Source organism: Sturnira hondurensis, unplaced genomic scaffold (genome assembly GCF_014824575.4).
Source record: "Sturnira hondurensis isolate 20B ecotype Veracruz unplaced genomic scaffold, ASM1482457v3 Scaffold0023420, whole genome shotgun sequence".
In the NCBI taxonomy this organism is placed as follows: Eukaryota; Metazoa; Chordata; class Mammalia; order Chiroptera; family Phyllostomidae; genus Sturnira; species Sturnira hondurensis.
The window spans coordinates 404095-430861 of NW_028096051.1; the positions used below are offsets into that span (position 1 = coordinate 404095).

A 26767-nucleotide genomic window follows, 5' to 3' on the forward strand; every position below is an offset into this window, starting at 1 on the left:
AGGTAGATGACAGTAAAAACCATGAACAAATGAACTTCAGATTAAATACACAGAGTAAGGGGAATCATGGGCCATGGTGATCAAAAGGAGACTGATGATAGGAAAAAATAATATTTGAGCCCTTGAAGAGCTATTGTAAAGAGAAAAGTATAATGAGAAAGCTAGAATGAGAAGAGATTGTTATCAGAGAGTTCAAATTAGTCTTTCTCAACTAATTCCTGAGAACTAAGCCCTAATGCCTCAAGGCAGTGATTCTCAAACTGTAAGCTTTTTACTTGGAAAGCTTGTTAAAACTTGTTGCTGGGTACTACCTCCAAAGTTTTGATTCAGTAGGTCTTTGTAGTGCCCAGTAATTTGCATTTCAAACAAACTCCAAAATGGTATTTGCCAGTGAGAACCACAGGTCTAAAGCATCCATTGCATATAATGAATTAACTTCTCTTTTATGCTCCCAGCTCTGTGTCAACCTTGAGGCAACTGAGATAATAGCCATTCAATATACTTTCTTTGTTCTGTGATTCAGATAAGGAACACTGTCAGAAGCTGAGTGAAAGTTTTTAGGGGTCCATGAGAGCAGGGACCATACCTATATAATTAATGATCAAATCACCAGACTCTAGCATAGGTTAGACATTCAATAAATATTTGTTGAAAGGTTGGCAAGGTCCATAATACAGTGAGTGAGCTGCTGATATTACAGGGTTAATTGCAGAAGTTAAGATCAAGGACCCATAAGACTAAAGTTTGACAGTTCAGAGAGTTCCGGTCAAGATTAAAACTAAGGTACAGACCCTTTGCTTCCTTGCACAATGAAAAGGAGGATAACAACCAATCTGAAATCAATAAACAACCATAAGTGCCAGGCAATAAAACTTCATGGAACTCCAACAACAAAGGATTAAAGAAAAAATCAACAGGAACAACCAGACCAGTAAGGCGGCAGACCACACAGGCTGACTCTGAAAAACCACTGCACAGTGGACCTTGGGGACAGGGCTGGCTGCCTAGTTGGGTGGGCTGTGCAGAAAGGGATGGCTTAAGGGGACTTAGAGGTAGCTGTGGGCTACAGCAGTTGCAGCAGTAGAAGAAGCTCCCAGTCTCATAGGAGAGTGTGTTGAAAAGTGCCCTAGGGATGAGCAGGCAAGCTGCACTGTTCCCTCTCTGGCCCCTCCCCCACAGACAGTGCCACAGCTCAGCAAGGAGGGTTACCTTGCCTGGGTGAATACCCAAGGCACTGCTCCCTTACAACCTATTAGCTACACCAAGACAAAAGAAATATGGCCCAAATGAAGAACAGAGTAAAGCCTCAGAAAGAGAGCTGAGCAAGGAGGAGATCACCAATCTATCTAAAGGAGAATTTAAAGCCCTGGTAATCAAAATGCTCACAGATGTGATTGAGCTTGGTCAAAAAATGAAAAAACAAATGAAGAATACCCAAAGTGAAATAAAGCGGAATGTTCAGGATACCAACAGTGACAGGAAGGAAACCAGGACTCAAAGCAATGATTTGGAACAAAAGGAAAAAATAAACATCCATCCAGAACAAAGTGAAGAAACAAGAATTTGAAAAAGTGAAGAGAGTCTTACTCGCCTCTAGGACAACCTGAAATGTTCCAATATCCGAATTATAGGGGTGCCAGAAGGAGAAGAGGAAGAGCAAAAAATTGAAAACTTATTTGAACAAATAATAAAGGAAAACTTCCCCAATCTTCCAGGAAGGAAATAGACTTCCAGGAAGTCCAGGAAGCACAGAGAGTCCCAAAGAAGTTGGACCCAAAGAGGAACACACCAAGATACATAATCATTAAGATACCCAAGATTAAAGATAAGGAGAGAACCCTAAAAAAACCAAGAGAAAAGGAGACAGTTACCTACAAAGGAGTTCCCATAAGGCTAGCAGCTGATTTCTTTTTTTTTAAATTTTTATTTAATTCTTGTTCAAGTACAGTTTTCTGTCTTATATTCCCAGCCCTGCCCACCCCCCCAGTGTTCCCCACCTCCCTCCCATCCCCCCCCACTTTAGTTATTGTCCATGTGTCCTTTATACTTACTTGTTCATGTGAATCCTTCCCCTTTTCCCCTGTGATTCTCTCCACTCTCCCCTCTGGTCCCTGTCAGCCTGTTCTGTATTTCAGTGTCTTTGGTTATATTTTGCTTGCTTGTTTGTTTTGTTGTTTAGATTCCCGTTAAAGGTGAGATCATATGGTATTTGTCTTTCACTGCCTGGCTTATTTCACTCAGCATAATGCTTTCCAGTTCCATCCAGAAACCTTGCGGGCAAGAATGGGCTGGAAAGAAGTATTTGAAGTCATGAAAGTCAAGGACCTGTATCCAAGATTAGCCTATCCAGCAAAGCTGTCATTTAGAATGAAAGGGCAGATAAAGTGCTTCTCAGATAAGGTCAAGTTGAAGGAGTTCATCATCACCCAGCCCTTATTATATGAAATGTTAAAGTGACTCATCTAAGAAAAAGATCAAAACTATGAACAGTAAAGACAAACTCACAACTATCAACAAATGAACCTAAAAGAAAAGAAAAACAATGAAAACAAAAACTAAGCAAACAACTAGAACAAGAACAGGATCAGAGAAACAGATATTAAGTGGAGAGATTTCAGTGGGGAGGGGAAAAGGAGGAATAGGGGGGAAAAGGTACAGGGAAGCATGGTTAGTAGGCATAAGGTAGTCAGGGAGAGATAAATGGTATGGGAAACAGAGGACTCAAAGAACTTATATGTACAACCCATGGATGTGAACTAAGGAGGAGGAATGCTGGAAGGTTAGGGAGGCAGGGTGGAAAGGGAATAGAGGGGAGAAACTTGGGAAAACTGTAATAGCATAATCAATAAAAAATATTTTAAAAATTAAAAAAGCAAAAAAATGTCTATAAGGGCAATAAAATGTTTCATTATGACAGCAGGAATTGGGGTACAGAAGATGACAGTGAATCAGGTGCCAAGGTATCAAACAGAAGTGGAAGAATGACCTGGAGGCTGATAGATGATATTGGTAAGGAGATAAAAATTGATAAACCTCCTTGTTTGAATTTCAAAACTGAGGGGCTTTTGCATGAGACTGGAGGAATAATGGTTTGGAAGTTGTCTGTGGAGACCTTGCCTAAACCAGGGGATATTATCATACTGTCCATTAAATTGTGTCTTGTTTTTTTAGTTTATCATACAATATAGTGCCCTGAGACTTTACTCACATGATCAAAAATTATTTGTATACATTTTCTCTTTCTGTACAGTTTTGTCATTTCCACCATGTACATCATCTTTCATACATATTTCTTGTTAAGGTCATTCCTAATTATTCTTTGTGTTTGGTTGCTATTTTGAATGGAATATATTTATCCTTATAGCTCCTAATTGGTTATTGTGATATATTATTAATTAAATTAAAGTTGTGCTTCTTTGATTTATCCTTTGAACTACATGTAACATGTTACCATCTCCTCATTAATTACTTAATAAAATCTTGAGCATATGTTCATTTTTATATCATTATCAGAGTTAAGATTTTACCTTTTAAAATATTATAATATTTGTAAAGAATTGTTATTATCCAATATTATTTGGGTAGATTTGGTAGATTATCATTTATAAGTTTTGCATCCACAAATGAAATACAAATATTCTTCTTGGAGTAGTTTGTTATGTGTTGGTATCAGAGTAACAGTAGCTTCAAAAATAGTTTGAAGAAATTCACTGATAAAAACATCTGACCCTAAAGTATTTTTGGAAGTTTCTCTTTGACAATTGTTTTCAACATTTCCATAGTTACAGGACCATTTAGTTTCCCACTTTTCAAGAATGCTTGGTATTGAAATTTCTATTACATATTTTGAATTTCTCTGAGATTTTAAAATTTATTAAGGTACAATTGTAGTAGCATCTTATAATTTAGATGCTTTTGTATTATATTTTGTTTATCATTTACATTTTATTTATACTTCATCTTTGTTTTCTTGATTAAATTTTTAGAGGCTTATCTACTTAATTTATCCACCCATTAAAAAAGGCCTACACCTTATAGTTGAAGGGAAACTGCATCTACACTGGAAAATAATATAGAACTTCTACGCTTGCTGTAGTTTCCTATGTCTTTAGTCTATACTGAACTTCTATAGGGTAATATATAATTTATATATTCATAAATATTTATAAGAATAAAAGATATAATTTTATTAGCTAACTAAATCTCTCAAAATAAATAGAATAGCAACTAATGCAAGAATAAGAGAGCTATTTGTTTGAAGGCTATCAGAAATTAATGTAAAGAGTCAGTTAGTATACACTCAAATCAAAACCAATACATATTTTAAAATGTGAAACAGAATAAACTCAAAATTATATAGAATTTAACATTTAATTGACATACATTTATTTTACTTTTGTACTTAAATTTTCTGTGAATCATGATTTTTCAAAATACAGTGTTCCACACTATGTTTTGTGTCGCTCAGTGTGAGCATGTTTGCATGCCACCTGGCACGCTAATGAATAATGATCTTTTATGAAAGGTTGTATTTTTTTAAATATATGTTATTGATTATACCATTACAGTTGTTCTACTCCCCCCTTTCATTCGCCTCCCCCGCACACTCCCTCCCCCACCATTCTCCCCCCCTTAGTTTATAACCATGTGTCTCAAGTTCTTTATATTCTATATTTCCCCCACTATTCTTGCCCTCCCCCTATCTATTTTCTACCTACTGTCTATGCTATTTTCTATACCTTCTCCCCACTTCTCCTCCTCCCACTCCCCTGTTGCTAACCCTCCATGTGATCTCCATTTCTATGGTTCCACTCCTGATCTAGCTGTCCTCTTGGTTTGCTTTTGTTTTAGGTGTGGTTGTTAATAACTGTGAGTTTGCTGTCCTTTCACTGTTAATATTTTTCATCTTCTTTTTCTTAGATAAGTCCCTTTAGCATTTCATATAATAAGGGCTTGGTGATGATGAACTCCTTGAACTTGACCTTATCTGAGAAGCACTTTATCTGTCCTTCCATTCTAAATGAAAGTTTTGCTGGATAAAGCAATCTTGGCTGTAGGTCTTTGGATTTCATGACTTGGAATACTTCTTTCCAGCCCCTTCTTGCCTGGAAGGTCTCTTTTGAGAAATCAGCTGACAGTCTGATGGGAACTCCTTTGTAGCTGACTGTCCCCTTATCCCTTGCTGCTTCTAGGATTCTCTCCTTCATTTTGGTCTTGGCTAATGTAATTATGATGTGCCTTGGTGTGTTCCTTCTTGGGTCCAACTTCTTTGGCACTCTCTGAGCTTCCTGGATTTCCTGGAAGTCTATTTCCTTTGCCAGACTGGGGAAGTTCTCCTTTATTATTTGTTCAAATACGTTTTCCACTCGTGGCTGTTTCTTTTTGCCTTCTGGTACCCCTATAATCCGGATGTTGGAACGTTTAAAGATGTCCTGGAGGTTCCTAAGCCTCTCCTCATTTTTTTTTGAATTCTTTTTTCTTCATTCCTTTCTGGTTGGATGTTTCGTTCTTCCTTCTGGTCCATTACATTGATTTGAGTCCCAGTTTCCTTTCCATCGCTATTGTATTCCTGGACATCTCCCTTCATTTCAATTAGTTTAGCCTTCATATGTTCCTCTAATTTGTGGCTATAATCAACCAGTTCTCTTAGCATCCTGATAAACAGTGTGTTGAATTGTGCTTCTGAGAGGCTGGCAATTTCTCGGTCACTGAGAGTTATCAGCTCTGGGACTTTGAGTTCTTCTTGCGACATCTTTTGGCTGTTCATGCCTGTTCCGTAGCAGGATCTAAGCCCTAAGGTGTTCACTAGTGCAGGGCAACTAAGTCGCTGGGTTGTGACGCTGTATGTGGGGGCGGGGTCAAAGAGGGACTAAGGCACCCCGTCTGCCGCCTGCTGCCGTGGCCCTCACCGGTGCCACAGCTGCTGCCGTCACTGGGCCCACGTGTCTCATCCCACTGCACCGCCGTCAGCCCTCGCCCCCTGGGGCCTGTGTGGTCAGTCTCACTGTTTGGGAATATGTGACCGCAGTCAGTCTGCCCCACACCCCTACTGGTTACGGGCTGCCTGTGCGCCTAGGTCGGGGGACCTGTCCTGCCTCACCCTGCTCACTGCTGGCTCTGCCCCTCTTACCGTGCCTGTTGAACGGTTAGATGTAGTCGGACTTCCGTATAATTCGATTTTCTGTCCTTTGGCTGTGTCTTTGTTTCTCCAAACCTTTGTTGTATTCAAACTTGGTTGTGGGAGAAGGCACGGTGTTTCTACCTATGCCTCCATCTTGGCGGAAGTGAAAGGTTGTATTTAAATAGATATTATTGGTATTAGAAGGTAGTGTATCATAAGGTAGAGCTCTTAAGAGTTCTGTATCAAAAAATAAGTATTACTGTACATTTATTGTGTTCAAGACACTGGCCTAGGTGTCAGAGCAAACAAAATATGACCATTGCCTTTAGGAAACTAAAAATCTAGTTTCAGAGATATGGACACACATGTAAACAGTGAAAAGTTATTATTAATTTATTAAATATATACTATGTGCCAGCCTCTATCCAAACCATCTAAAAATATAATAGTAACTAAAATAAAGACCATAGAATTACATGAATCAGTAATAATAATGTCCTGAGAAACAGTTTAACTGGTTATTTGGAAGTGAATTGTGTGAATATCAATACAAATGTGTAATTAAGAAATTCAGCATATGGACATATATGTCTATTCAACTAAAATATAATAAAATAGTCCTGGGACAAGTACATTAAAAAAAGCAAACTACTCCTTGGCTTCATATTATATTGAGTATTCAGTCATGTAATTTCATTCTTCATTTTTAATAATGAAATATTTAAGGTTATGAATTTACTTTTGAATATTGTACTCAAATAAGTCATGATCTCATTTTTGTTGTTTTTCATTAGTCTGCTAGAATTTCTTTGGGATAACACATGTGTATAAATGTGTTCTTAAATATTCAAGCAGTTGAAGTCTTTTGTTTAATTTGAAAAACATTTACATCATCATCTGAGAACAGCACAAGTATAATTTCCATTTATAAGAGTTTTCAAAGGTTTTCTTCATGGCATACCATATGATGATTAAAAAACATATTCTCTGCCCCTGGCTGGTGTGGCTCAGAGGATTGAGTGCTGACCTGTGAACCAAAGGGTCACTGGTTCAATTCCCAGCCCTGGTAGCGGAGGTGTGTGAGCACAACCACACACTGATGTTTCTCTCCCTCCCTCTCTTTCTCTCTCCCATGCCTCTAAAAAATTAATAAATAAAATTTTTCAAAAACATTCTCAATATTTCTCTAAATGTTCTCAGAAAAGGGGGTGTATTCACTGTCTATAAAATATTTTTGATATTTATTAATTAGATCTAATGAATTATGTTTTTCAAATATTCTAAGTAATTATTTTTTGGTCTACTTCATCTGTCATAGTTAAATTACATGGAAGTCTCCCATAGGGACATTTCTATAATTTTCTTCTTGTATTAAAGTTTTTCCTTTACATATTCGGTTTTTTTTAATTTTTATTTTTATTTAATTCTTGTTCAAGTACAGTTTTCTGTCTTATATATCCTTTACATATTTGAATGCCTCTTTTTACAAAAAAAACAGTCTATGACTACAATATCTTCAATGTAGTTTATGTCATTATAAATTTCGTGGGACCAACATGATTACATGGTTATTATTCCTGCTTTGTTTGTTTGTTTTTCAAATAGGTAAGTGACATGATCCGATGACTTATTTGGAGAATAGATTGATTGGGAGAAGGTAAGACCAAAATATGAGAAACCAGAAATCTTGAGTGATTGAACTAAGAGAAAAGCTACAGAGAGTTTTTTAGGGGACTGGTTTGAAAGGGATTGGGTTAATGGGAGCTGGGGCAAATGAGAAGAGTTGAAGGTAACACTTAGATTTCTGACTTATTTGACCACTATATAAAAGGAAATATAGGAGGAAGATCTGGGTTGGCCTTTCAGAATAAGCCATTTTTGTAAGTTCCATTTTTTTGTATATTCATATTCATTCCAAAGGATTCAAGCCCAGACCTAATGCTGTGTTGAATCTTTGTCAGTTGATTGCATACTCAAACCAAAGTCTTTCTACCTTATTCTAAAACACTAGGATAAATATTAAATTTTAGTGAAAACACATTTATTTTATGTGCTAAGAGCTCTTTCATAAATTTGAGGAACAATTTACACTAACAAGGAAGGATTAACTGTCCTTTCTATACTATCCCCAGGGTAATCGATAGGTGAAGGTTATATTTTCCACAAGGGGGCAGCATCATCTAATAAGCCTCCACTAGGAGCTGAGAAGAGGAGGCCGAAAGGGTCTGAGACAACATAGGTTCAGGGAGCCATAGGACCTGCCATACCAACAAAACCAAAGGGTCCTACTATCTCCAAGTCTGTAATTAAGTGACTGGTAGTGGCAGATATTGCTACAGGAGGGAGAAAGAGGATATGGAGTTTAACAAGGGAAGATGAGTGGGTGATACACCTGACCATTCCCATTATTATGACTGGTTCAGAAACCACCTTGGATAGTGTCTACATTTCCTATACGTGCTGGTATTTCTGTTATCTCTGTATAACCAGTATCTCATAGGGACCTTTATTTCCTATTCAAGTTTTTGTCACCCCTAAATGGTTTCCCAGCTAGTCGTGTTCTCTGAAGGTTAGGTTGCAAAGCACACTCCAGTTCTGATGCTCTCTTTATTTAATAATATTTGGTTACCCTGATTATGCTTCTTTTATGCCCTAGGGAAAGGAATGATACTGAAATTCATTGAAAGCTCATTATGTGAAAGGTATTTTACATAAATTGCCTCATAATCAACACAACAATGTCATTATAGAAAAACCATTATTTCCCATATGATAGAACTAGGAAGTAACATACATGGGTCTGACTCCAAAACAAAAACTCTTCCAAATCTACCATGCTACCCCTCCAAGAAGCCTTATTTAAAACCTAAATCTTGATTCAATTCAAGATTGAGTCAGTGACAATGTATCTATTGTATAAGGCATTACTTAACACGTCACCACCTATCAAGATACAAGGCAGGCATGGCTTAATACTAGGTACCAGCAAGTAATATAATAAATGACTGGGATCCTATATAACTTCACTCTTACTAACAAAACCCTTTCACCTTAAGTATTCTTTACTCAGGATAAATCATTTGGATGTATGTAGAGCATGAGCACAATGGAAGAATTAAAGATGGCTTCTGTGTTTCTGGTTTGGTTGACTGAGGGCATGGTGATATCAGTCACTGTGATAAGGACTTTGGGAAGACACCATTTTAGGTTTTGAGCGTATTGTGCTTGAAATGCTTCTGAGACATCTAAGTATGTCCAATAGGAAGGTGGTTATGTGAGTCTGGAGCACAAGCAATATACTTATCCACATATTGATAGTAATTGAAGCTCTGGAATGGGGTGATATTTTTCCATGGTATATTAATGAAGTGAGAAAGGGTGAAACTTGGAATGGTTAATATTTATGGGATGGTCAAAGGAAGAGCAGGTAGAAATCTGGTTTTAAAAACATAAACAGAGAGGTAAGAAAAGAATAAGTAAATGGGTATCTTAAAAGCAAGAAAGAAGAGTTTCACAAAGGTGAGCAGAATCCATTGACTTTGACAGTTAGGTAATATGTAGCTTTTGACAGAGTAGTTTCAGTGGAGTTCTGAAGGTCAAATTTACACTGCAGTGAGTAGAAAGTGAAATGGTAGGTGAAGAAGTGGAGACAGTGATTACAGAATCTCCTTTAGAAAGACCAAGTATAAGCATAAGGAGGAAGATGGGGTAGTAGCCAGAGGGAGACATATAATTGTAAAAAAGACAATTTAAATTCTTTTTTTCTAATAAAAATAATTAAGATAGAGCCCTGGCTGGTGTAGCTCAGTGGATTGAGTGCAGGCCTGAGAACCAGATGATTGCGGTTCAATTCCCAGTCAGGGCACATGCCTGGGTTTCAGGCCAGTTCCCAGCAGGGGACGCATGAGAGGCAACCGTACATTGATATTTCTCTCCTTCTCTCCGTCCCTTCCCCTCTAAAGATAAATAAATAAAATATTTTAAAAATAATTAAGATGGAGAAACTTAGGCATGTGCACAGGAAACAAACTAATAGACATGAAGAAGTATAAACTCCAACAGTACAGAGCAAAGATGTAGCAGTCATATGGAAAGCTCACCAGTAGACACATGTTTAGCAGCATCAGAATGACTATGTCTCAAAATGCTCTTACCTTACTTTTGCTTACACCACTCACCTTACCTGGAATGGCTTTTTCCTTCTGACAGTTTATTTGTCAAATTCTACACACCCTTTGGCTCAAATTCCACCTCCTCTATGAAGTCTTATCCTATCAATCTCTTCTAAAGTGTTCTTTTTCTCTTGAACTCCAATAGCAATATCTGTTTGGACAATCCATTGACAATCACCCTTTACCCTGCAATATCTCCTTAACTGCTTTCTTCAAAAGTGTATTGCTAATTATTTTGTCACACGTGTGTCTTTTCTCCCCTGCTAGACTATATACTCTTCAAGGGCAGGGTTTCTATACTAGAGTTTGCCACAGCCTCCAGAATGGCTACCATGGAAAGTAGTAGGATCGCTTTAAAGGTTGAGTAGTGGTAGCCTGTTATGGAGGAGAAGACAAAAAACACTGGGTTAGGTAGGCCCTTGGCATGCATTGAGTCATTTCATTCTCTCAATAGCAAATAAGGAGACCAAATCTTGTAGAGGTAAAATAAATTTATCTAAGTGACACAGATAGTATGTGACTATATCAGGATTTGAACCTGAGGCCCTTTATCCTATGCCTTCTGCTTCAGTCGTCTGCAGAATTCTGTTCATGGGAAACACCTCTTTCCTTGGTGATACTGACAGAGATATGACTCTATTGAGACTCTACTATCAACCAGGTGGTTTTGGCAACCCCTGCACCTTGCAGGACATCCCCTTGTATCTTACCTCCTGACAATCAGCTTGAGGATCCGGAAGGAGCCTTTGATGAGGATGAGGGCCTCTTGGCGGGAGCCATACAATGGCGTGCCATTGATATTCACCAGCTCATCACCAGTCCTCATCTTCTGGGACAAGGCTGCCTTGCCCCCATCTTCAATCTGTGTTGCAGAGAACAAAAAAAAAAAAAAAAAAAGAAAACAAGTGGTGAAGCAACTCCTTCTCCAAAATTCTACTCCCTGGCTCTCCCCAACCTCTGAGCCACAACCTCTGAGCCATTGGGGTAGGGGTGGAGGTGGGTAGGTGAGGAATGGCTCCAGGAAGCTCCAGGCAGCAGCTAACAAGGTGATCACAGGCCATTATTTACAGAAGGCAAAGCTTGGGCAACTCCTTTGAGGAAGGAGGAAACACAGTAATAGTACAGTCATCTGGGGAGACAAATACTTCTAAATACAAAAATGATGCTTGGAAGAAACCCTACAATATTGGCTAAAGTAACAGAATGACATAACAAAATGTGCATGTAAATCAGAACCAGAAGATCTAGGCTCTAGAAAAATCACCTTTGGCAAGTCCTTTCCTTCCTTATCTTTGAACACACTTTGAATTCTGGCAAACCCGAGTTTGGATCTTGGGTCAAGTACTTCCCAACTGTGAAACCATGAGCAAGTTACTTAATATTTCTGTGTCTCGAGGATCTCATAAGTGAAATATAGATAACAAGAATACCTACCTCACAAGGTTGTTAGTATATGACAGGTCTGGGAGCAGTAAATCCTCAATAAATGTGAGAGTTCTGATTATTATAGCAAGGGGGTTGACTTTGAAAGTGACTTCCAGCTCAATATTCTGAGTGAAATTGCAAATTCAAAAGATACAAAGTATGTGCAAAGTAATTGATCGTTTATCTGTGTCTCTTCAACAAGTACCTAGCACAGTGCTTTCAGTGTCTGGCACATAGTGGGCATTTACCAAAAGCTGGGAACCTGGATGTTCACCATTCCACTATAGCCTATAGAATTTATATTGGCCAGGACAATCTTGGCAAGAAGGTATTCATTTTCAATTGAGCAGGACAATCTTGGCAAGCAGGGGTGGAAGAGCATTGAAAGAAAAATTGTAAATAATATCCACCGGGGTATGCAAAAAAAAAGCAGAATGTCCCCCAAGGGTCCTCATTTATGGCTACTTTCATGCATAATATATTCTTTCTATCCAAAGGTGAGTTCTGCCTATTGGAACATCAGTTCCATCAATGGTGGTAGGAGTCATCTCATCGATCCATTAATTCATTCTTCAAGTTTTTAGTGGACTTATAGTATGCACAGGACAACATGCTAAGTGCTAGACATACAGAAAAGAATAAAGAACACACAACTCCCAGCCTCAGGGGTGTGTTACCAACTATAGTTTATATGTCCATACAGATGATCAAGTAAAAAAAAAGGTCCAACCCACTGATGGAATCAGGAAGAGGTGTTTGTTGTTTCTCCTAAGGGCAAGGAAGGTGAGGGTGATTAAACTACACAATCCTTAGAGAAAGGTAGATTCTAAGTGGGGTGACTATGCACTGGTTTTCACCACACATGTTTTTACACTTCCACTCTTGTTCCAATCTTCCTCCCAGTCTTTAATAGCATCCCTCCAATCTATCCCACACCATGGAAGTTAGAATATTGCTGAACTTTAGGTTGGCCAGCTATGTGCAATTTGGCAGATAAGGCCTGAATGTAGAAAAAAATGTTAATTCAGGTTTTTAAAAACCCCATCAAATAAATAGAAATTGTGAGTTAAATCATAGATTGTTATTAAATTTATTGCTGCTAGTCCAACACTTTTTTTAAAAGTTAACCTTTGTTTGATAAATTATAGGTTAGCCAAGTGACTTTGAATATATATACCTTTGTTCCAGTATCTGGGCTATCACTCAAGACAAAACAAGCCAATATTGGTAAATGGGGCACAACTCTCAGCAAATTAATTAGGATCACACTTTTATTTCCATTGTCATTATCATTATTATTTCACAGTCACTGTTGTCTTCTGGGGAAAAAAAAAGCAAAGTGCTGTACTTGGATTTCAGGAGTTCTATTTGAATGACTCACTTCTTTGGCATCCATGGAAGGCCCTCAGTCTCAGGCAGGACTTTCAACAGATACCAGCCATTTGAAAGGGCTTCATTAGGCTAACAAACAACCACAAACAGGAGTCTAACTAATGAATGCTAATATATTTTTCTGTTGGTATACATTAGTCTTCATTCACTCTACTCATTTTTTATTCATAAATCTCAATTATTCATATTACTGTTACCTATAGCAAGTCTTCCCTTCAATATGTATTGATATTAACTACCAGTTTAGGTTAATTTAGCACTTTGTTACATGAATGAGATTCATGTTTATTCCAGGCCAGAAAATGAAAAGGGGGAACTTTTAAAAATAAAATGTTTAATTCTTGCTGTAACAAATGCTCAGGCATTTTGCATTCTCTACTGCCACTTTGGTGGTCACTATATCAGTCCTTTCTTAGACTACACAGGCTAACTATGTATCCCTTTGCTATTCTATGCCCTTTCTCAGGCCTCAGGATCATCCTTCTCAGGAAAGAAATGGTGAGTGTAACAATACCACTTTAGCACAAGTGTGAGGCTTTGCAGACAACAAAACAGCAAATTATGGGCACAATCCTAGAGTCCAGACTAGTCCAGAGCAAGGAATGAAATTTCATTTGGTTAAAGATCTTTCGGACTGTACCCCAAACTAGTCCTTTCCCAGACATAGGACATTTACTGAGCTATATAACTGATTCCCTTTGACACCTCCTGATTTTTTGATGCTTTTAAATATTATTGTTCACTAGTCTTTCTCCTCCCCCACCTCCACATAGATTTCTGGGATCCAGCATATCTTTCATTTACTGTTTTACCTCCTGAGAGCTAGTTCTTCAGGTCATTGGCTCAATCACATTTGTTTATATAGAATAGGGATGTCAAACTCATTTTCACAAGGGGCCACATCAGCCCCACGGTTGCCTTCAAAGGGCCAAAATAATTTTAGGACTGTATAAATGTAGCTACTTCTTAACTGTTAAGGAGTTGAAATTACATTTGGCCCTTTGAAGGCAACCATAAGGCTGATGTGGCCCCTGGTGAGAATGAGTTTGACATTCCTGATATAGGAGATAAAGTTCATTTTTCTAGCAAGGAAATGGAAAAGGGAAGGTGTTGTAGACTGCTCTGCCTGGATTTAGGAATTGTATCTCAACCCCTTGTGGCTAAGGGTGAAGGAATGCGAGCCTCAGGAGACAAAACTTGTCTCTGGTAGCAAACGCTGCCTCAGTTTCCTCTCCCTGCTCCCAAAGCTTGGTTGGAAATCAATGATGGGTAAACCCCCTCACAGCGGGAGGCAACCTAAGCCAGAGTCAATCACTTGGGAGGCCTTCATGGAAGGACTCAGGGGGCTGCAACAAAGAGCAATGGACTCTCACCCCCCAGCTTTGACATAGCTCGAGTCCCCATGTTCTCTGGGAGAAGCACTTCCTGGCTCTAATCCCCTTAAGCCTGAATACATGTGGTGGAGAGGTGCAGCTCCTTGCCTTGCTAGAGCTGTCCTGGGGGAAAATCTGGCATTACAAAGACTTCCTGATAAACCTGTGAAGTCTGCTCTGCTAAGAGTGCTTTCATTCATATGTTAAGGGTTAGAGCAGGAAACCCTAAAACTCTGTTCCTGACAAGACTCTGAAGCCCTCAGATTTCTTTGAAATGTTATCTACTGTTTGATCCTTGCCGCCCTGTAGTCCTGTGTATTAGAACCCAATAAAAGGCTATGGAGCAGGGGCTTGGGGCCTTTTTCTCCTTGGAGAAACTGGCCGCTGATGGCCTTTTCCCCCTGAGAAACTGGCCACCAGCCCAAGGCCTTTTCTCAGCAGGGAAATGGCCACCCCTCCTCCCCAAGCAGATCACATCGTGTACCAGTCATGATTCATTCTCATCCGTGGCACATGGGGGGACTCGTGTGAAGCCACCCCCATGGGAAGGGAAGGGAAGGGAAGGAGGAAGGAGGAAGAGGAAGGAGGAAAGGGAAGGGAGGAAGGAAGAAAAGGAGGGAAAAAGATATATACACAATGGGGCAAAAATAGGTTTACAGCTGTGAGTATCCAAAAGTTTATTCTTATATTATTATTGTTAATTATTTTATTATTTTTCATACAAACAACTGTAAACCTACTTTTGTCTCACCCTGTATTCTCCTCTGAAAGGTTTTGTTTTCCTTTTCTAACCATCCCACTCATAACTCTGGCTGAACCCCAGGAAAGGTGTGAATCAACAAACTTCTTGAGATTAACATGCCCTATTTGAGGGACTGTATAGTATTATGTTATGCTGTTCATTCAGTAAGGCTGGTCAACTTTCCAGATTTTCCTGAATCAGATCTTCAGGGTGGCTTTCTTGTTTCATTCAAAGTGTTGTGAATTCTCAGATTGGACCCAGATGCATTGGAATGTCAGTATAAACATACATCACAAAGCTCAGTGTAAATGGTGGTTGACCTGTGTCATTTTGGATTGTCCAAGTGATCACTGAGCTAGCAGTGAGTGACTCAAGTAATTGAACATCGATTATGTAAGGTCATATAACCAAAAGCCAATGGGTATCTAGAAAGTTGGGAAGAGCTAATTAACCTTGGATAAGTTCCTTTCCCCTCTTTTGGCCTTTTACCCTTACTGGTAAAATGTGGGGTTCTGACTAGATGAACTCTGAGGGCCCTTAGAGCTCTAACATTCAATGACCTGTGAACAGTTAGTAAAGCCATGCAATATTCCTTCTGCTGACAGATAATCCCAGCTTTTCACACCCATTGTACTTCACTTTCACCCATGTTTCATGCCTCCAAAATGGACTAATGAATATCATTATTCATTTTCCTGTATTCTTTTATCTATTGTTTAAGAGTGGTCCATCAAGGTTAGAACACTTGAAAAGCACGGTTGGGACACTGAGAGAAAGAGATTTATGAAGCCCCATTTTGTGCTAATAAACTAGCAATTTGGAAATTTTTCATGGGTCTTCAATGCAGCATAAAGTGCTCTGATAGTTGTCAACAAAGTGACAAGTTGGCCCCTTGAAAGATAAGGCAAAGAAACATTGGCTTAACAGCACTTACTAGCTTTTTAGTAGCTTTTATTTAGTCAGATATTAGTAGATACTCGCTTAGGTCTTTTGAATAAATTTAGAAGATATGAGAAAGTGAAGGAAAATGCAGTCAGCAAAAGTAGCAGCATCTTACAACAAAAACCAACTGGTATCAAGTATTTATAAGAATAGTGTAAGAGCAGCATTAAAAAATCAATGATATGAGTTTGAATACTTCTGTTTGCCACAGTAAATTTATTGGAAAATCAGCCATTGACTAAAACTTTCTTGGCCAGTTCTAGGAGGTCCTGGCCAAATTGCCAGCCTGTATTCCTACTTCCACGAGCTAGTCTAAGAAGGCAAAAACATGGTTACTTGTTTAAATTGATGTATATTTTTGCAAACAGACAGAAAAAGTCACCCAGAATATAGTAGCTACATCGCTTTAAGAAAATAAAATATCCTCTTAATGTCTTTTTGGTACCCTCTGAAAGGTTTTTAAGTTTTTAGTAATACTGCAGACACTCATTCAGCAATTTGGTCTTCTCTGGGGAGTCAATAGAAGGAAAAGGTAGAGGTGGAGATAAGCTGGATTTGAGAAGTTGAGCTATTTGGAAGTAGAATAATCAAATAATGATAAAGTGCATGTTTATTCTGAAATTTAGTTTGAAATCTTGAGTAGACTACCAGCTTGGGAGTGTTTCTGATCTTCCCTCTCTGCCTTCGTGATTGATATCCCTTAGAATATGATCACGATAGGAGAAATCTCTCATGATTAATCAGAGTGCCCTTGATTAGGGAGATACAGGCTTTGAAATCTCTGCAATCTTTTGCATTGACTTTCAACAGTCTGATTCCAGGTTGCAGACATACTGGCTGCCCTAACTTGTCTCTCATAGCAACTCTCTCCCCTCAAAATACATCTCAAATTTCCAAAGTAGTCTAATGTTTCTAATTTCATCTTCCCTACCTTATTCCAGATTCCCAAAAGGCAAAACAGAAAATAGAAACTCCTTACTTAAACAAAGAATTCGAAAACAACCAATTACCAAAAAAAAAATTAAGGAGGCCTAGTTCTAAGTAGTAATCCCTGTATAGAGGCAGATCAAGGAAGTAGACATCATGGGAGAATATATTCTTTCCTTCTATCAGCAAAGAAGCAGATGTCCAAATCCTACAAAGGGCTGTTCTAGAGTGTAAAGTTCTGTGAAATCAGGCCCACTGGCTCCCCTGACCTTGAATCAAGAGAACTATGCTCCGTAAAAACAGGCACATAGACCAATGGAACAGAATAGAGCACCCAGAAATAAACCCAACTCTCTACAGTCAATTAATATTCGACAAAGGGGGCAGTAACATAAAATGGGGTAAAGATAGCCTCTTCAACAAATGGTGTTGGGAGAACTGGACAGCTACATGCAAAAAAATGAAACTCGAGCAACAACTTACATCATACACCAAAATAAATTCAAGGTGGATAAAAGACTTAAATATAAGCCGTGACACCATTAAAGTCCTAGAGGAGAACATTGGCAGGAAAATATCAGATATTTCACGCAGCAACATTTTTCCTGATATGTCCCTTAGAGCAAGGAATATAAAGGAAAGAATAAACAAGTGGGATCTCATCAAAATAAAAAGCTTCTGTGCAGCTAAAGAAAACAGCATTAAAATAAAAAGACAACCAACTGTATGGAAAAACATATTTGCCAATGATACCTCAGACAAAGGTTTAATCTCCAAAATATACAAAGAACTCACACGACTTCACTCTAAGAAGACAACTAACCCAATTAAAAAATGGGGAAAGGACTTGAACAGACACTTCTGCAAGGAGGACATACAGAGGATCCAGAGACACATGAAAAGATGCTCAATATCACTAGCTATCAGAGAGATGCAAATTAAAACTACAATGAGATACCACTTTACACCGGTGAGAATGGCTATCATAAACAAAGCAATAAACAACAAATGTTGGAGAGGGTGTGGGGAAAAGGGGACTCTGGTCCACTGTTGGTGGGATTGCAGACTGGTACAACCATTATGGAAAACAGTATGGAATTTTCTCAGAAAACTAAAATTGGACTTGCCTTTTGACCCAGCAATTCCACTGCTGGGATTGTATCCTAAGAACCCTAAAACACCAATCCCAAAGAACATATGCACCCCAATGTTCATAGCAGCACAATTCACAATAGCCAAGAGTTGGAAGCAACCTAGGTGCCCGTCAGTAAATGAATGGATCAAAAAACTATGGTACATATACACAATGGAATTCTATGCAGCAGAAAGAAAAAAGGAGCTCTACCCTTTGCAACATCATGGATGGAACTGGAAAGCATTATACTGAGTGAAATAAGCCAGGTGTTGAAGAACAAATACCATATGATCTCACCTTTAACAGGAAGCTAATCAAGAAAACAAACAAGCAAGCAAAATATAACCAAAGACACTGAAATTGAGAACAGGCTGACAGTGACCAGAGGGGAGAGGGGAGGGAATTTCAGGGGAAATAGGGGAGGGATTTAGAGGAACAAATATAAAGGATACATGGACAACAACTGAGAAGGGTGGAAATGGGAGGGAGGGGGGAGCATAGGGGTGGGATGAGATGGGAGTAATAGACAGAAAACTGTATTTGAAGAATAATTAAATTAAAAAATTGGGAAAAAAACAAATAAATAAAAAAAGAGAGAACTATGCTCCGTACCACAGCATGACCCTTTCCCTACAGACAACTCCCAAATTGATTATTCATCACCTAGTTTACTAATCCTCACAACAAAGGACCTCTAAACTCTAAATCATTAAATATCCCTGGGGATTAGCCCAAGTCAGATTCTAAGTATCTATGCCAAAAACTCAGTCAGCCAAGAGCCAAACTCAACTCTAGCAATTTGATGATGAGGAAAGGAGTAGGGAGTCAAAAGCACTATATCCTACATCAGGAACCAAAAGCCAGTTTGTCTTTGCTCCTACCAAGCCAGATCATCCTGCTGTCTCCATAAGTCAGATAAGGGGGAATAAATATTATTATGCAATAGTAAACTCAGGCTTTCTTCCATTATCAGCAATATACTCATTGGGGTCCTGTTCACACTTTGCAGACTCTAGCCAATTGTTTACACTGAAGTCCTTTGCTGACATTATTGCTATCAGTGTTTGCCAAAATGTTAGCCTTTAGTGGTTTAGAACAATAATATCCACAGTAGGGTACATATATCCCAGGCTATGTATAAGGTGATCTACTGAACAGGAGATACTGAAATTTCTATTTATATTTATGCTTATCTAAAAAAATAAAAATTAAGCTTTATTAATATTTAATATTGTGATAGTTAATTCTATCACTCATAAATAAAATTATGTATATTGAAGACACATACTCACAATATTTTTACTGACATAAATTTTTACTTAAAAAAATTTGGCCAGATCACAGCCTTAAATGACAGGACTAAAACCATAAAGCTTTTGGGGTAAAAAAAATTGGAGAATATCTTTGTGACCATGAGGTGGGCAAAGATTTCTTGGGCAGGGTTAAAGAAGCAATAACCATAAAAGAAAGTGTTATATTAAAGTTCACCAAATAAAAAATGTGTTCACAAAAATACCACTAAAAAGTGAAAAAGCAAGCTACAGACTGGGAAAAAATATTTACAATACATATATCTGACTAAAAGCTTATATCCAGAATATTAAAAACTCATACAAATCAATAAGAAAAAACAAATGATTAGCAATTGACAAAATACTTGAATAGTCACTTCACTAAATAAGAGAGTCCAATGCCCAAGAGGCATATGAACGGTGCTCAGTATCATTTTTCATGAGAGAAATGTAATTTAAAATCACAGTAAAATATCACCACACATCTACCAGAATGCCTGAAATTAAAAAGACTGAAAATACTAAGTATTGGCAAGAATGTAGAGCAATTTGAAATTTACATTGTTGGTGGAGGTGTAAAATTTTACAACCACTTTAGAAATCTGTGCACCTTCTCTTGGACCCAGACATTCCACACTTAGGTGTACCCAAAAGAAAGAAGTATGTGTGTCCACAACAAGACTTGATTGCTCATAGTGGCTTTATTCACAATAGACAAAAACTAGAAACAACCCACATGCCCATCAAAACACACTCATATGCAAAACAGCATAATATACAGCAATAAAAAACAAACTACTACTAAATGCAACAGAATGAATGAGTCTCAGACATATTGCATTAATTGAAAGAGACAAGTCCTGGCTGGTGTGGCTCAGTGGATTGAGTGCCGGCCTTCGAACCAAAGGGTCATTGGTTCAATTGCCTGTCAGGGCACATGCCTGGGTTGCAAGCCAGGTTCCCAGTAGGGGGCATGTGAAAGGCAACCACATATTGATGTTTCTGTCCCTCTCCCCTCTCTCTAAAAATAAATAAGTAAAATCTTTAAAAGAAAAAGAGAGAGACCAAACTACAATACATACTGTATGATTCCATTTTACTTGAAGGTCAAGAACAGACAAAGCGAATCAATCTATGGTATGAAAACTCAGAACAGTGGTTACCACTGGAAAGGGTGTACTGATTATGAAGACATATGGGTGTAAGTTTCATGGGTAATGGTAATATTTTACATATTGATCTGGGTGCTGAGTAATGAAAATATACATATCTAAAAATTCATGGAGATTTGTATATTTTATTCTACATATAAATTATTCCTTAATTTAAAAAATAAAAAATATTAGACTATACAGATTATATTTCTGAGGTAGGGACCAACCATCAGGTACTATTTTCACATACTCAAGCTTTAATCAAGATAAAGCATTTCACTTAAAAAGTAAGTCTTTACAATATGAATTTTTCCATTGTTCCTTTCTGCTTTTAAACACTATTTGTCTGCCTCACTCCTCCCAATAAGGTGGATAATTTCAATAGGACATGAAAATAAAAACAAACCTGCCAACTGGCAAAACTAAAAAAATAACTTTAAAAAATAACCAACTAATTTCTATCTTTACATATCATAAAAACAGAATCAATCCCTGACCCAATCTTGGAGCTAGTTTCTTTTCCTCTTGTCTATACCAGATATGCCACTTTCTCATGGTGCCAAGAGTTCCTCATAGGCACTCAGAGAAGCAGAACTTCTATTCAGGCTATTGTCACACAGGCAACTATCTCTTCTTCAGGTGTCATTACTGCCTCCTATCGGATTGCCTGTGCTTCTTGGCTGCCTAATAAGCTATCAATTTCAGTGAACCAAGTGAGCAAAGAACTTTGCAAAGTTGATGTTGTAGAAAAAGAGTCCAGGAAGAACTGTAGTACAAGAAACTGGAGGAAAGGATACAGTAGCATACTAATGACTTGATTTCTAGAAATAAGTGACAGCAACAGAGTTCACTTTATACAACCATAATATTAGCTCCCTTATATTAGGGTTAAAAATTAAAAGAATGAGATGGATCTGTTTCCACTGATAGATATTAGTTTCTTTTTACTCCTTGAAGGAAACTATTAACTGTGTTTACCTTTGGGGAAGAATGGATGGAAGGTATAAGCAGATGGGAATTTCCACTATTAATTTTGTACTTCTCTGAGGCCTCAATGTTTGTGTTACTTTAAAAAAAATGGCAAAAAATGCCCTGCCTGGCTCAGTGGATTGAGTGCTGACCTGCAAACCAAAGGGTCACTGATTTGATTCCCAGTCAGGCCACGTGCCTGGGTTGCAGGCAAGGTCCCCAGTAGGGGGCGCACAAGAGGCAACCACACGTCAATGTTTTTCTCCCACTCTTTCTTCCTCCCTCCCCCCTCTCTAAAAATAAATAAATAAAATCTTTTTTTAAGTGCCAAAACAACTTTGGGTGATAATATAGTAGGTGTCTTTTTGCTCTTTTCTCTATATTCAACTTTATTAAAGTAAATTAATGGATGTTATTTAAAAGGAACTTACACAAAGTAATATGTGATCCAGGTAGATAATTTTGGAAATACAGAAAGCAAAAACAAAAAAAACACCAGAATTTAAATCATTCATATTCTACCAATCATATACAATAGGCATTAATAGTATTTTAGTAGTTTCCTCCTCCAGTCTTTTTACTTATGTCCATTAAATGTCTATTTTAATAAAATTGAGTTATATATTTTTAAAAGTTTAAAACAAACCAGAAAGTCCATGATGTTTCCCAGCATTAAGGAAAGCATGGTGTGAGTTCCGGCCAAGATGGAGGCATAGGTAAAAACCCTTCACTTCCTCACACAACCAAAAGGAGGATAACAACTAATCTAAAAACAATAAACAACCAGAAGCGCCAGAATATCAAACTGCATGGGACTCTGACAATGAAGGAATTAAAGAAACATTCAACCAGACCAGTAGGAAGTCGCTGGGCAGCTGGGTGGGCAGAGAAGACCGGCAGCGAGGTGGTGGACCAGGGGTGGGGCTGGCTGAGAAGTCCTGCGGTGAGGCGGCAGATCAGACCACACTTCAAGGTGGGGGGCTCGCTGTGAGAACCCAGGGCAAGGCGACAGACAGTGTCCACAGGTCCGGCTGAAAGGACCCTCAGGGAGGTGGCGGGCCAGACGGCGCGGTGAGGCTGGGGCTGGCTGAGAAAACCCAGGGCAAGGCAGCTGACCATGTGGGCGGAGCTGGCTGAGAGGTACTGGGTCCAGGCAGTGGAATGTGTGGGCGGGGCCAGCTAAACAAGAAACAGACTCAGAGCTGACTGTGGACTACTGCGGGGGTCACCAAAGTGGGAGAAACTCCCAGTCTCACACGTGGAAAGTGGGTTAGAGAGGAGCAAGTGAACTGCATTGTTCCCTTTCTGACCCCTCCCCCACAGGCAGTTCCACAGCACAGCAAAGATGGTTGCCCTACCCTGGTGAATACCTAAGGTCCTGTCCCCTTACAACTTAATCGGTGTGTGGAGACAAAGAAATATAGCCCAAATGAAAGAACAGAGCAAAACTTAAGAAAGAGAGCTAAGCAATGAGGAAATAGTCAACCTATCTGATAAAGAGTTCAAAACCCTGGTAATCAAAATGCTCACAGCACTGATTGAGCTTGGTCACAAAATGAAAGAGTAATGAAAGATACCAAGTAAAATAAAGCAAAATATTCAGGGAACCAACAGTGACAGGAAGGAAACCAGGACTCAAATCAATGATTTGGAACAAAAGGAAAAATAAACATTCAACCAGAACATAATGAAGAAACAAGAATTCAAAGAAATGAAGAGAGGCTTACGGACCTCTGGACAAGTTTAAACATTCCAATATCCAAATTATCTGGCACCCCTGTGCCAGAAGAAGAACAGGAGCAATAAATTGAAAACGTATTTGAAAAAATAATGAAGAAAAACTTCCCCAATCTGGTGAAAGAAATAGACTTCTAGGAAGTCCAGGAAGCCCAGAGAGTCCCAAAGAAGTTGAACCCAAAGAGGAACACACCAAGGCACATCATCATGAGAAGTTATCCAAGATTAAAGATAAAGAGAGAGTCTTAAAAGCAGCAAGAGAAAAGGAGACAGTTACCTACAAAGGAGTTCCCATAAGACTATCAGCTGATTTCTCAAAAGAAACCTTACAGGCAAAAAGGGTCATAACCAATACTTACAGGAAAGAAGTATTCAGCATTATGAAAGTCAAGGACCTACATCCAAGACTGCTCTATCTAGCAAAGCTATCATTTAGAATGGAAGGGCAGAAAAGTGCTTCCCAGATAAGGTCAAGTTAAAGGAGTTCATCACCACCCAGTCCTTATTATATGAAATGTTAGAGGGACTTACCTAATAAATTGAAGAAGATCAAAAACTATGAACAGTAAAATGACAACAAACTCACAACTATCAACAACTGAACCTAAAAAAAAAAAGAAAAACAATGAAAACAAAAACTAAGCAAACAACTAGAACAGGAACAGAAACAGATAAATGGATACCACATGGAGGGTTTTCAGGGGAGAGAGGGAGGGGAGGAATGGGGGGAAGGTACAGGGAATAAGCATAATTGATAGGCATAAAATAGACGGGGAGAGGTTAAGAATTGTATAGGAAACAGAAGACTCAAAGAACATATATGTAAAACACATGGACATGAACTAAGGGGGGTGGATCCTGGAGGGTTGGGGGATGCAGGGTGAAGGGGGGATAAAGGGGGAAAAATTGGGAAAACTATATTAGCATAATTAATTAAATATACTTTAAAAAAAGAAAGCATGGTGTGAAAATCTAGTGGGTAAGCCTGGATGAAAGAAAAGTCTAACAGTCTTTTTTAAATTTTTTTTATTTATTTTATTTTTAGACAGAAGGGAAGGGAGGGAGAGAGGGAGAGAAACATCAATGTGTGGTTGCCTCTTGTGTGCCCCCTACTGGGGATCTGGCCCACAACCCAGGCATGTGCCATGACTGGGAATCAAACCTGTGACCCTTTGGTTCGCAGGCCAGTGCTCAATTCACTGAGCCATACCAGCCAGGGCCAATAGTCTTCCTCAGGCCATCTAATATAAAAATAATGGAAATGGGATACATTAACCTATCAACATTTCTGAACTGTACATGAATGCTTGTAAGAAATGCCCAAGTTAAAACAAAATGGGTGTTAAATTGCACCAGATTACTAGAGAGAGATGGAAATAATTCTACGTAGGTTAATATAATATTTATTTCTCCACTATCAACCTAATATTGATGTTAAAACTATTCTTCCAGTTCACCAAAATTGTCTTTTTAACCTTCTAGCTGAATGTGAATGAGTTAGATACAGCCTTTCAGCCTAAGAGGATGTGATTAACTATCTGGAATCTGAACCATCTCAAAGCCAGGTTAACTCAATAACTCCTTGCTGGTTCCCTAAAGCCATTTATTTATAATTCATTATGCAAAAAGCCAAAGACAGTTTCTAAGGAGTGCACATACCCAACATTAGTCATTTCTGACTGGGAAAAGACCAAAGGACTAACATCATTTGGGGAGGGGACAAAAAGCTGCCTCTGGAAACCAATCGGCTGCCTGCTCTACTCTCTGGAAATCACTTGTATAGCTTACTAAGCACCTGTATGCCCTCTATAAGATGTGGATAAAGGGAGAGGGAGCTGGCTTTCTCTTTTCCACAGCTCAGCCTCGGCATTCTGATCTCAGAACATTGTTTTCCTCTCTCCAGGCCTACTTTCCTCAGTAGTGATTTTAATGTTTGCTTTTCACTTAGTCTTCTGAACAGTGTTACATAAAAAGGGTGTAAAGAGGAATTTAATTTCTTCTCATCCTTCGCATAATGGCTATCAATGCAAACAACTTCCACAGAAATAGCCTACTAAGGTACACTTATATGACACAAAGGCAATAATAATAATATTCTTTACCGACCCTAGAATGGATCCAATTTTACATTAAATTAGGACAGTCACTGCTGCTTTCAAAGAGTGCTACAAAGCTAGGAATAGGTAAGCCATCACACTGTTGTGGTCCAAGCTACTCTTCTATTCACATGGTGACTGAGAAGTGACATACCATCTCAGCAAGATGTGTCAAATTAAAGAAAAACTGAGTTTCCACAATTGAAAAAATAAGAAAAAGAAAGTGTACTCAATTGTTAAGTAGGGACTCTTACATCCAAGTGCATGGATTGCAGTTTGAGGATTTGTTTCAGAAGAAAATGAAGGAGGAAATGATGGGCATCTGAGTTCAACATTTGTGGAATCATAAAGGATAAAGCAGTGTGAAAGTTTTTGTCCTGGTAGCAGGCTTGCTTTTCAGATTAAGGCTGGATGAAAGAAAAAAATACAGGTTTTTAGCTCCAATACCTGCTCACTCCTACTTCTATAATTTTAAACACAAGGGCTGAGCTCTCCCCTTTTTTCTATAATGGTTAACTCCTTCTAACAGTGGACTCCACAAACCTTGGCACGGAGAGTGTTCCTCATAATCAAGGTCATTCTGGTGCTTTTCCTCCTCCCTCCAAATTTTCTCCATCCCTCCCTAACCACCTCTCCTGGGTACACACTATTTCATTTCCACCCCTCTCTCTCCCTGGCATTTGAGCTTGTTTTCTCTGCTTTAAACTTCCCCTCTCCTCTACCCTGCACCAATGACTTTTCCTGGGTTTCTTATCAGCAAACATCAAGCACCCTATCATTAACATTTGGCACTTATGTTAACGAATTAAATCAGATAAGGAGACCAAAGAATGAGTCTTATCATGTAAATAGCAGCAGATTAGAAGCCCTACACAATCTAGCCATGTCTGCCTTTTTGACCTCATTTCTTAAACACGCTGTAGTCATACTGAACTTGCTGTTCTTCAGAAAGGTCAAGCCCACCCACATCTCAGAACCTTTGCACTCTGTTGAGAACATTCTTTTTATTCTAGATCCTTATATAGCCCTCTCATCATTTAGGCATCAGGTCAAATGTTACCTCCTCAGAGAGGCCTTCCCTGACCACCAATATAAAGTAGATTCATTTTCTTTCCCCAACCCCCAACCTTCATTCTCCATCACATTATTTTCTTCATAGACTTTATCATTGTGTATTATCTCACTTATTTTTACATATGTTTACTTTCTGTCAGGATACTTAAATTACAATGGGAAAAATAGTGCGTCTTTTAATAGCTCTATAACTGGCAATTAGGAAAACAAATATTT

At 38.6% G+C, this 26767-nt stretch overlaps 1 protein-coding gene across 1 annotated transcript in view; it reads right to left on the reverse strand.

Moving 5' to 3' along the window:
- Positions 1-26767, reverse strand: part of SHROOM4 (shroom family member 4) — a 253536-nt gene that overhangs the window by 118704 nt on the left and 108065 nt on the right. The window contains exon 2 of the mRNA XM_037037763.1: positions 11004-11155. Coding sequence (XP_036893658.1) covers positions 11004-11155 — 152 coding nt within the window. The remainder of the gene's footprint in view (positions 1-11003; positions 11156-26767) is intronic.